Raw genomic sequence first — 12,805 nt, 5'->3', positions numbered from 1 at the left:
TACGTATTACGAAAATATTATCATTATCGATAAGATACAAATAAAATTGATTTATATTTGGCCAAATGTAATCAACAAAAATAATCTCTTTGAGATTACAAGAGGTATTCACCAAAATCGGATCTCATTATCAAAATCAACATTCTAAATCAGGCTAATGTGCTCTAAAAATTATCTTAATTATATAGCGAGTGTTAATAATAGTGTAATTAAAAGGCCTTCGCACGTATCGCTCTATCCAAAAAAATATCTAAAATATTTATACTAATGACAATTTCATACGTATTTAATGAATAATCGTCAATGTGTACGTAAGTTCGTGTATCTGCGCGCGTGTGTGTGTGTGTGTGTGTGTGTGTGTGTGTGTGTGTGTGTGTGTGTACGTATGTATGTATCTACGAAAGTAGACGACTGATGAAATATTATAGTATCAACTGTCAAAAAATGTATACTTATCAATCCACTATTATCATTAGTAATAGTATTTTATATTATTATACTATATTTTAATCTGGAATAAGTCGAATCAGTTTACTTTTCATGGCATGAAAAGTAAAGAAGAACAAAGAAGTTTTCTGCGTTAATGAGATTCTGAGAGCTAATGGAATTGGAAAATAAACAAAAGATTTGGGTAAAATAAATCTCAATTTTTATAACAAGTATATTATTTCACTTAGCATTGTTGTAGAATATTTTTTCCATGGAACAAGTAAAATTGATTGATCATTTGACTTTTGAAAAGAATTTTATTCGTTTATGCGAATTTAGAATTATCTTTTTGTACCTTGCAGATCACTCAAGCGTTATGTTTTTACGGAAATGAGACATTTTAGGGGATAATATAAAATAAACGTGTAAAAATAAATTTAAGGAAATGTAGAGGATCCTTTCTTTTAAATAATAATAATAATAATAATAATAATAATAATAATAATAATAATAATAATAATTGAGGAACAGTACTAACTGGTTTCGCGTAGTTGCATTGAACTTTCAGAGTTAATGTTCGTGGGTCAAAGTCGCGTTCGAGAAAAGCAAAAAACGGGACGATAGCCAACTTTTTTCATTATTTACAGTAATTATCGGCTTTTAAGTCTCACGAGTACAACAACGATGTAGAAAAGTTTCTTAAAGTTTCGCGCGAAGGAACATAGAAAACTCTTTCCAGTTTTACACTTACGCCCAACGATCCTCTATCTCTCTCCCTTTCTCTTTTACCCCTTCGATCGATTCGATCACATGTCTACGTAAAGTTTTAAACAATCTCTTTCAATATACTCGATATCGCGTGCTTGTCGCAAAATTAACATTAATTAATTTCCACAGATCTGTCTTATTCATTTTGCACATCTATACCAAATCGAGGTAACCTTGTTTGCATGAATAATTAAAAAGATAAAAAAGGATCATATCGAATTTACATTTTCACCCAAATAATAAATAGACATGGTTAAAATGTAATTAACAATTTAATCACTTTATTATGTACACATTATTTACTCATTAATTATGTACATATTATTATTAATTATATGTTATGCATATATTATATACCTATTCATCGTCGTTTGATTTATCGTTAATTTAGGAAAATTGTAATGAAGAAAAGAAAAGATAGAAAAAGTCTATAAAACTAAATCGAGAGAAACGTATTCGTACGATACGTTAAGAGAAACAACGAAAAAGATAAAGTTTCCCTTTGCGAACAGTTTGACCGTGATCATGAATTAGCATAATGAATACATGTGCTCTCCTCTTTATGACAATCACATTAACCCTCCGCGCTCTTGACTCACGTTTGACGTTGAGACGAAATTAGGAATGGTATACATATGTATTATCACGCTATATAATAAAAATATCTTGGCACATGTACGGGACTTGAAAATCTCTCGTAGAAGATATACATATTTATTTTCTTTTCGCTTAATATTATCTCCACTCGTTTAAAAGTCAATCTCTAAGATACAAACGTTAAATATATTAATTTAATCAAATGATTTAATTAAACATAATTTCCAATTAAATATCCTTTTTAAACCGGATCTCATAATCGAAGAGATGCATTAAAGTTTTTATTGAACGTTCGTCGACAATCTTGAGATTTATATTACTGTGAAAATTACTAACAGAAAATTATTATACCGAGATAGCTTCTAGGATCGGCCTAGAAGAAGACGGGAAACATTAAGATACCGTAACGGGAAAATCTAAGCGCGCGCGTATCTTCGTATAACAAAGAGAAGAAAGGGTGGGATAAGTAAAAGAAAGAAGAGGAAGAAATAGAAAAAAGTATGTCGGTTCCAGTAGGCCGAGCAGGTTAAAACTTTCTTCCGTGAAAACTTAATACCTTAATACACTAGCTAATTATATCCTTTTGCAAGCATACACAGATAAACACAGACATATAGATACAATTTACCGGAGCCACGAACTACACCCGTACGTTCTACATTCGCTCGATCACGAAACGAAAGACACTAAACAGTCGCTCTCTCGCTCTCTCTCTCTCTCTCTCTCTCTCTCTCTCTCTCTCTCTCTCTCTCTCTCTCTCTCTCTCTCGTTCTCTTGTTTCGAGAATACGGAAACTAATCATCGTAAGCGAAAGTCGTTCAACGAATAACCGTTTGGCATGGCCTAACACGAGGCAAATGTTCGGCTCGAATGAACATTTTCGAGATTGCACGTATTTTAGGCGAGGAAAAGTTTTCTTTCTTTGAATTATCACTAAACTTCTTAACCGAATCTTATAACCTCATAAATATTATACCAACTAAAATGGCCAAGGAACAAGATCTTTTCGTGACGGTGGAAGTATACGTTTACCTAAATACACATCGTGTAAGATATCGTGGATCATTAAAACTCTAATCGAAATATTAGAATAAGTTATCAGAAAACCTTGAAAAAATTAACAAGTAGTTTTGATAAATTTAATGCACGTTAGATGATTAACTCTTTGTTAACGTTTAACATTTATTATTTTAATAGTATTAATTTATTAAGTAATTATATTATATCGTTACTACGTTTCGATCTAACGTTTGCTACGATCTAATGTTAGCGAGTATCGAAAGCATAAGAAGAAACAGGAACAAGGTTTTATGGGTTTTTGACCGACTATGAAGCACACATATGAGTTAAACTGCATGGACTTAACGGGAGACAAAAGATTTTCTCTATAGTTGGAGCTCCGTTGTCCCTTCTTCTTCATGTTGGATCGACGACGAAGAAGAGGCTTCTAAGACCGACCTATCATCGTCCCGTCCCGTCCCGTCCCGTCCCGTCCCGTTGCTAGCTATAAACTTCTCTCATTTTTTTTTCTTTCTCTCTCAATCCCTCCCTCCTTCTGTCCCGCTCTTTTTCCGTGGTTACACGAGACCGTTACATTTTATTATTTCCTAGCGAATATTCTACAGGCTTTAAGAGGCTTCCACTGGTAGAGCAAATTAACAAGAAAAAGAAAAAGCTAACTCTTTAGCGACCTCTTTCGTATAAGATCTTTCGCATAAAGAAGCGATTTTATGATCGCTTAAAGAGGTAAGGAAAGAGGAAGGAGGAAAAAAAAGGAAGAAAAGAAAAGAGAAAAACGATGATCAACAAAGAGACTAATTAACGTTTCGTTGCATTTTCTTCCAGCACTCAAACCACAGTCATCGTCTCTTTAGAAAGCGTAGACTTTAGAAGTGATCATTACATAACAATCATTTGTTGTATCCACGCCTTAACCCAAGGACAAGCACGATCAACGAAACTATTCTTCCCTTTCTTCTCTCGCACACATTACTCCGATAGCACTCGATAAACATTACGAATATTTATTAATGTTTATTTTACGGTGGCAATTATGAGGCAATTTGTCGGCGTATCAAAGGAAAACTCGATAAAAGTTTATTTACAAATTTTTTATTTTCTCTTTTTTATTTTTTTCTTCGGCTTCTTTCACCAACAATTAATATTTTCCACTGATAATAAATATGTAAGTACTTTGGACTTGGTCGATTTATCTCGCGCTACGACTACTTATCCGAGTACCCTACCTACCTTTTTATATTTAGAATCAATAAGAGGAAGAGGGAGAGGGGGAGAAGGGATAGAAACAACGAAGAAGAAATAGAATATTTTCTCTTTAAAAGTTTCGAACGACGTCACGTGCAAATGAAATTATTAAACACGATCGACTTATCTCCAAGATCGATTTATCTTGCAGTTCATAAACAATCGAAAAGTTTTTATTATTGTTCGATATACCAATAGTAGATATACAGATACAAAAATATCTTTCTAATTGATTTTCGTCGACAGCCGAACAACACCGAGGCCCTTTAACTTGTAAATCACATCATCGAACGTTACATACACATACACAGCCGATGTCCGGCTTTAATCGATCCACGTTCACGTCATTAAAACTGCTTTCTCGCTCGAGAGGGCTAACGACGACTCAAAGAAATACATTTTTCGAATATCGTAATCTATTTTTTCTTTTTTTTTCTTTTTAATGGAAACCATTACAACTTTGTATAACATTCGATCGTATTTATTTAAATAGTATGCTGTAAGTAACTAACTACAGGTAATATTTGCATAGAACATAAACGCAGCATATATATATATGCACATATATGTGCGTACGTGTGTTTGTGTGCGTGCGTGTGTGTACAGAAAACTAACGCGTCTCGTAAATGCAGTTAGAAAATATCAACTCGTTTATCTAGTATTCGTTGGCCTACGATAAATCATTAACCGAAGATAAAAATCCATGGAAGTAGTACTTTGTTTACTTTCCCCCGTGAGTATCTTATACCAAAAGAAAACATAAAATTAAGGAATGAAAGACAAAAGAAAAAAAGATAATATAAAAAAGAAAGAACGAAAGAAAGAAAGAAAGAAAGAAAGAAAGAAAGAAAGAAAGAAAGAAAAAGGAAGAAAAATAATTTACCTCTGCAGGGCCAACTTGATGTCGAAAGTAATGGTGGTACCGGTATCCACGTGAAATATGTAGAGCATCTTCGTGCCGTTCGCTCGAGAGCGAAATGAGACCCTTTCCTCTCTCGTTCAGGCTACCTCACCGATTTCGAGAAACTCGAAGCATCCGTACTTTGCGCTTAGCAATGGTCGCTTGAAAAATGGCAGCCGCCCTCTCTCTCTCTCTCTCTCTTTCTCTCTCTTTCTCTCTCTCTCTTCTTCGTCTTTTCGACAAAGAGAGGAAAGGATAGGGAGGGGAAAAAAAAAGAGAGAGAGAAGAAGAAAAACGCCGTTCTTCGCTCTATCCCTCGGCGTCACCTCGAGGGATTCCACTCCTATAGTCAGCTCGATCGGGGCCGTACCCCAGGTTTCTCGAAGCTCGCGAGTACGGCCCCGGTTTCACTATGCCGCATCGATCGCCGAGACGATCCCGTTGCTCCTTGAGGATGATGACGATGATGACGTTGACGTTGATGATGACGATGACGAGGACGATGACGATGACGAGGAAGATCTCGTTTTATTACGACGATCTCGACGTACGCTGTTGTTCCTTCTTCTCTGTGAGCTACCTCGCGTACGACGTCTGATCACGTCGTAGATCATTCAGAGAACACGATTGCCTCTCGAACGGGCTCGATTTCTCTGCCGAACGATTATTTACTTCTCTTTTTCTTTCTTTTCTTGTTTCTTTTTGTCTTTTTTCTTTTCTTTTCTTTTTCCCAATTATTTCATACAATTTCTTTTATCTTTATTTCCTTTTCTTTCTCTATCTATATCTATCTATATTTATCTATCTATCTTATTTCTTTCTTTCTTTCTAAGTGTACGCGTTTCTATATATTTCTCTTGTTTCTTTCTGTATATTTAATATATTTCCTTTTATCTTCTTTATCTTTTTAATTTATGTCTCGATGAAGACGACGGTGGCAACGGCGGCAACATTCACGAGGACGTTCTTCCTCCGCTCCTTCAATCGAATACATTTAAAAAGTTAAGGTAAGGAAAAAAATGTGCTAAAGTATAAAGAGTATAAAAGTGAATAGGGAAGAGAGAAAGAGAAAGGTTGGAACGGCAAGATCTGTCGAACAAAGGCAAAGGAATACGTTGGTTATTTCTTGTTTCTCTTTGAAACAACCGGTTCCCTCCTTTCCACAGTTTTTTACTCGAAAACGAGCGTAGTTTTAATGGAACCCAAAGGAGAAACGACACCACCACCACGACGAAAATGACAACAACAACGACGACGACGACGACGACGACGGCTCGAAAGACCGACGAACGGAAAGGAAAAGGAACAAACTTATATCACATGAGATCATCTCATCTGTTGACCGACAGAAAGGTCCACGGCCTCTCACGACGTGTTTTTCTGCGTGTGAGCAAGTACGAGACAGATAGATAGAGAGAGAGAGAGAGAGAGAGAGAGAGAGAACGATGAGGGCAAACGCGCGCACGCACACGGCCGTCACTCGTTTCACGCCCCGAATCTTCGCGAGGGTTCCTTTGTGTTTCTTCGATTGATCGTAACTAACTACACCATTTCGACGAAGTGAACAAGGACGCGCTTAGGGTATAAAGAAAAGAAACTAACTGCCACAATTCATTTGTTCTCTTTTCTTTTCTTTTCTTTTATATATATATACATACATACATACGTACATATATGTATATATATATATATATATATATATATTCAGAAGTGCACTATCCCTTCTTTTATTTCCCCTTTTCTCTTCGAACGGTTAAATTCGTACTCTATTTCTCAAGATATAACCTCAAAAATTCGATACTCCTCCTCCTTCTTCTTCCACCTCTTTCTTCTTTCTCTTCTTTTCTTTCTACCTCGAAGATACGTGAAAAACGAGTTTTTAAACGGAGACGAAGACGAAACAACGACGACGAAGACGACGAACGAGACGACACAACAGCAACAACAAACAACAGCGGCAATAACAATGAAAAGAACGGTCGATTTTTAATTCCCTATTCGCGTTAACAGCGAAAATCGAGTTAAACTATTTTATTACGAGGCGTGTTCGATCGTATAGGAAAACTCTGGGTGCTTTGGGCGTCGAGTAAAGAGCCACCGTCGCGACGCTCTGCGAGTAAAATGCATTTAACAGTAGCAGTAGTAGTAGTAGCAGCAGCAGCAGCAGTAGCAGCAGTAGCAGTAGAAGTAACAACAGCTGCGAGGAAGGAGAGACGATTTTGTGCGGCGAGTTGCTTTTCCGGACATCTGCTTTTTCCGTTCGTGAAAATGCATTGACGCGTCACAAAACAGAAAGAATAAAAAGATAAGGGAGAGAAAGAGAGAGGGAGAGAGAGAGAAAGGCAAAGAGAAAGAGAGAGAGAGAGAGAGAGAGAGAGAACGTTCACGGCACGACACAGCACGGATCAGCTGCTCGTCAAAACAAAGCACTCGCGCACTCGGCGCGTTCTGATACTCTCTTTCTCTCTTTAGCTTATTCTTTCCCCTTCTCTTTCCCTCTCTCTCTTTCTCTCTTTCAATCTCCACACGTTTGATTCTTCCTTTCGCTTCCACCACTCTTCTATATGTACATATGTATATATATATATATATCTTTTTTCTTTTTCTCACGTCAAGCTTTTTTTCGTATCGTTTACTATCTCGTTTAGGACGATTGCTCGACACAAAAATGATTTCTGTTTAGATAATAGGGTCGATACGAAGACGAGGACAACGACGAGGACAACGACGACGACGACGACGACGACGACGACGACGACGACGACGAGGAGGAGGAGGAGGAGGAGGATGACAACGATGATGGGACAACATATCACGCAACGTACAACATAACAAATCGGAGCTGCGCCATCGAACGGAAAACGTATGCGCGCGCGATGCCAATCATGGAACAAAGGGGCTTCACTCGCGCCCTTTTTTACGATTCACCGAGGGCGATTCTCTCCCTCTATCTCTCTCTCACATACACACACACTCACACTCACACTCACACTCACACTCACTCACTCACTCACTCACTCACTCACTCACTCACTCACTCACTCATTTACTCACTTACTCCTTTCTTTGCTTTGTCCATTTTCCTTTTTTAATCGTCGACTTGTATGTCGTACTCCGTTTCTCGTTTACTCTTTCTCTTTCTCTTTAACTCCTTTCGTCTTTTGTTTTGTCGCGATTCACGATAAAAATTACACAATTTTCTTCTTACCGAAAGGGAACACTTACATGCATACTCGAATTCTCTTTATTTATCTTCGTGATTGCTTGTGCTGCTAATCTATTAATTCACGTCACTATTCCAGCACAAGCGCACTCCTAGACAAATCTTTTGCGATTACGCGCACACCGAACGCTCGACCGAACTGTCAGAGACTGGAGACTGTTCCTCTGCTTTACAATGCTACGCTAGTACGAATATGAGTGAGTGAGAGAGAGAGAGAGAGAGAGAGAGAGAGAGAGAAAGAGAGAGAGAGAGAGAGAGAGAAAGAAATACTTGTTTCGATGGAGGGGGTGGAAAGTCGAAGGAGAAGAAAGAGGGAGAAGAGGACTAGCTCAGCTCACCGCTACTATCATCGTTGTTAGCGTTTCCCTCTGACGCATCGAGTCGCCAGCTGTTCTTTGTCGGCAGTGCGATTACGCACGGGCACGGCGAATGGAAGGTCCGTTCCTGCACACCGATTGGTCGATCCTACTTGCTCCGTCGCTAGCGCTCACTACGACACGCGACGACAACGCCATCTTCAACATCAGCGCCTCGAATCAGACAACGAAAACAAAAATATATAGAACGAAGATGGATGATGTCTGTGATTCGACCAATAAGAGATTAAAAATAACGGTGATAATATTTTACTTGTATTAATCGCATGGATTTCGATATATATATACATATACATATTATATTTTTATATGAAAACGGATTAACCTTCTTCTTTTATTGAAATTAATTTTCTCGACTTCGAATGACCCTAATCGATTTTTTCGAAACATTTTTCGTAACGTGTGTTCCTCTATCTCGTCAGGTCTAAACTTGTTTAAACGATGTATCGATCCTTTTTATTCTATCTTATCTACCATGATATATATATATATATATATTTTTCTTTTAATATATAGCGAAAGAGAAAAGGGGTTATTGTAGGGCCATCGGTCTTATACACTTATCGACATAATTATATTGTGCCTTTTTTTCGAAAAATAGCATTCATGTTTATCAATCTAGACAATGATCCTGTTTTTATTGTTTCCTTTTTCTTTTTTGTTTTCTTTTTTTTTTTTTTTGGTCATTCCTTTCATATAAGTTCTTTCTTACTTTCGACATGACGAGACTAAAAACGAATGTGTAATATTTGATAAATTTTTTAATTTCTAAATTAAAAAGAGATAATGAAGTATTTATAAGAAGGAGATTAATGATCTTTTTGACACGATGATAAAATTTTGGAATTATTTTTACAAACTTCTTGTTACACCAATAATAGATATTAAAGACGTTCGGGCCATTCCTTTCAGACGGGTGGATGCTAATGGACGCCATTAATTCAACGTCACTAATTCAGTCTCGTCTTTAGTCGACATTCTCTTTTGTAGAAATTCACGTGGAATTAGTAATATCGATGGTATTATCATCGTATATAATTATCATCTCGTTTTGTAACTGCAAAACTTTTTCTTTTCCGCTATTCATAGATTGTTTTCCGAATGAGACAAACAAAATTTCGATCATTCGTTCGACCGAATGATCCTATGCAAGTGCATCCTTATAGTATATATACATACATACATATATATATATATATATATATATATATATATATATACGTATATATATATGGTCGTAGATATGTCGAGTATGAAGAATTTTTCGACATTAATGCACGTTTCTGATTGGCCAGACTTCGCCATCAGGGACGCTGTACTCGACCGTTTTCGCGCCTGATGCTTCGATTCTACGATTCATCACAGCACAATAGTATCTCTGTTTTACTTTTTGCGAAATATGCCATATCTGAGCCAATAATATGAAGGTAACAAATTCCTTTTGCATGTGGTCATAAGTATCGTGTAGCTCGATTCTGATTCGTAAATAAACTCTCTAATCCTTATTAGAGAGAAAACATTCTTTTTAAAGGTAAAATGAATGCTTTCTCTCAATATTTTACTAAAATCCAGAAAGTATGAGTAACAGTGAATTATGAGATTATATAAAATATGATTACAGCTATTTTAAGTATTTAATTCTTATATTATTATTTGCATAAAAGAAAATAGTCCATAAGAGTAACGTTATCTAATCGCTTGTAAATTAAAATGTACCTCGTAATATAGATGTTTGAGGAAAAGAAGGGAGAAATATGACGGGGGTAGATACACCAGCCAGTCCAGTTGAAAAGCGGTTAGACGTGCAGGAGTGCTGCCATCTTGCGCATGCGCGGAGAGGTAAAGTCTTGTGTCAACGTTCCGTTCACTGGGCGTAGCTTCGTTTTTGTCTTACACGTACGAAGGTTATATCGTAGGTAGGAAGACGTGTGAATAGTTGATGAACTACTGGGGCGGAGGGGCGGGGAGAGAGGGAGGGGGGGGGGGAAGTTTCGATTTAAGTAGCACGAAAATGTAAGGTACGCAAGGTCTGGTTGTTTCTTCTGTCCTCCCTCTGGCCCCTCACGGCTCTATTTTATCGATCACTTTCTCAATTAAGCCTTGGAAACAATAAAACGCTGGACTTTGTTAAAAATCATTCGCTTCCTTTTCAGTTTTACATATGTTGAATGATACATTATATTTTCTATACTCTTCTTTTTCCTTTTTTTTTTTTTTTTTCATTTGAATGATGTAACAATAGTCGACCGAAAATATGTCTTAATAGATGTAAAGTAGATTTCTACGTGTATGAGTCATTGAATTTTTAACAAACTAACACCTTCTTCCGATAAGACGTGCCAAGTTCTCGGAAAATTTTCAACGTCGCACATTATTGTAGCTTATTTTGCCAATCGTTGTTTCGTTGGACTTGACGCGCATTATCGTTTCGTAAATCGTTCTACCGAAAAAATTTATTAACTCGTTTACCCTTGATATTTTTATACGAATCGTGCACGTGATATTTGCGCAGCACTTTGGTGATATTCAAAATAGACGATACTAATCGTAAAATTTATTTGGAAAAACGGTCTAGGATAATTTTAATAAACCCACGAAGTATTTCCGTTACGCATTCACGATGGGGATACGAAACTCGCCACATTTGTTTACCATACGACGAGAGACGATATTTTCGAAACAGAAAGGAAGAGAGAGAGAGAGAGAGAGAGAGAGAGAGAGAGAGAGAGAGAGAGAGAGTGCTCCAAAAAAAATTCTGAAACTTAAACCGAAGTAATCGGCCGCTTTCTTTCCACTATTTTGCTTTTTTTATACCGCGTTTTTATGATCGATCGATCATGATCACCTTGAAATGAGATTTCTCGTCAAGAAAATAAACAGACCTATATTATGGCAAGCAAATATAAGTTAATACGGAATTCGTTAACGTCCTACTTGATTACATCATGCTGCGTTGACACTTAGTACGGTGAACGAACGAAAAGACGCTCTCGCGAAATTGCGTCGCGATATCACAATTGAGATAATCAAAACGTTCCTCGTGCGATTCCGACGTTCGAATTGAGAATTGTAACGACTTATCCGATGTCATCGCTCTTGTTAAAATTTAAGATAAGAGAACGCGAGAAGGAATAATCAAAACAAGTTTATTAGTTTTGTCTGCGACGACTAACATAGCGATGATAAAAATATTTTCCAAAAAAATTTACTTTTTGCGTCTTAACGTATATACGTATACGTGTAACATACAAACTCTTATATGTATAGATATCGTCTCTTTGAACTTTTCGGTATTTTTTTTTTTTTTATTTTCTTTTCCTTTTTTTTTTTTTTTCTTTTACGGAATATAGGTTACTCATATAACGTGTACGCTTATATAAAATTAAAACGATAGGCGATAATGAGAAAATAAGGAAGAAAAATATTCATTGTTTCTTTAGCTTTTTTTTCTATTTTCATCAACCAAATATCGAACTACAAAGTGTATACTGAATTTTCGAATTTTAGTACGTTTACGTTGTTTGAAGATAACAAAGAAAGGCACTACACACAGATTGAATACTTTCGACTTTTTTTTCCTCATATCGTTTATCGTTATTCACACATAAACATAGTCAAGAAACAACGTTAGCGCTAATTAACATGTAATCTTTTTTTAATTGATCTTTTGCGAATTTTTACAAGAAATCGAGAAGAAACGCTATTAACTGCCTTGAGCAGAGATTTATTATAGCTATTAGTATGTTTCCAGGTAGGATGCCATTAAATCGATTAATCCTAGAATATAATAGTTATCAAAGAGGAATGATTTATTGTATTTTAATTTATGATCTGTTCGGATTCAAACAGAATTGTTCTTACTTCGTCGCATTGATGTCATTGAAAAAGAAATAAAAATTCAATATCCTAGGTCGATAATTCTTTTCTCCTTTTAAGAGAATCTTATTTTTTGCGTTTCGTTCGATGCTCGTGATGAATAAACAGACGATGGAACACGATTTAACACATACATATCTGAGAAAGAGAGAGAGAGAGAGAGAGAGAAAGAGAGGCGAATGAATCAATCGACATTTCTTTTTTTTCACCGTATCTTTTTCTTTCTCTCTTCTCGGTATTTACAACTTGATATCAGTGGTTTTAGAGGAAGATGCAGAACATTTATAAAGAAAACCGTTCTTCGTTCTCATCGAAAGGAACGATATGTTTAAAAAATATTTTTCTCTTGTACAAATATGTATGTACTTA

At 36.3% G+C, this 12,805-nt stretch overlaps 1 protein-coding gene across 11 annotated transcripts in view; it reads right to left on the bottom strand.

Moving 5' to 3' along the window:
- LOC124947886 (RB1-inducible coiled-coil protein 1) overlaps window positions 1-12,805 on the bottom strand; it is a 53,488-nt gene that overhangs the window by 31,460 nt on the left and 9,223 nt on the right. For 2 of the 11 annotated variants that reach the window (XM_047490626.1, XM_047490636.1), the window contains exons 1-2: window positions 8,019-8,464; window positions 4,943-5,938 (exon numbers count right to left, since the gene is read on the bottom strand). In XM_047490626.1, coding sequence (XP_047346582.1) covers window positions 4,943-5,010 — 68 coding nt within the window. In that variant the 5' untranslated portion in view covers window positions 5,011-5,938; window positions 8,019-8,464. The other 9 variants (XM_047490634.1, XM_047490630.1, XM_047490629.1 and 6 more) reach the window with 9 other exon arrangements.

The sequence above is a fragment of the Vespa velutina genome, chromosome 3 (genome assembly GCF_912470025.1).
Source record: "Vespa velutina chromosome 3, iVesVel2.1, whole genome shotgun sequence".
Classification (NCBI taxonomy): domain Eukaryota; kingdom Metazoa; phylum Arthropoda; class Insecta; order Hymenoptera; family Vespidae; genus Vespa; species Vespa velutina.
This window is presented reverse-complemented; position numbering and strand designations above follow the sequence as displayed.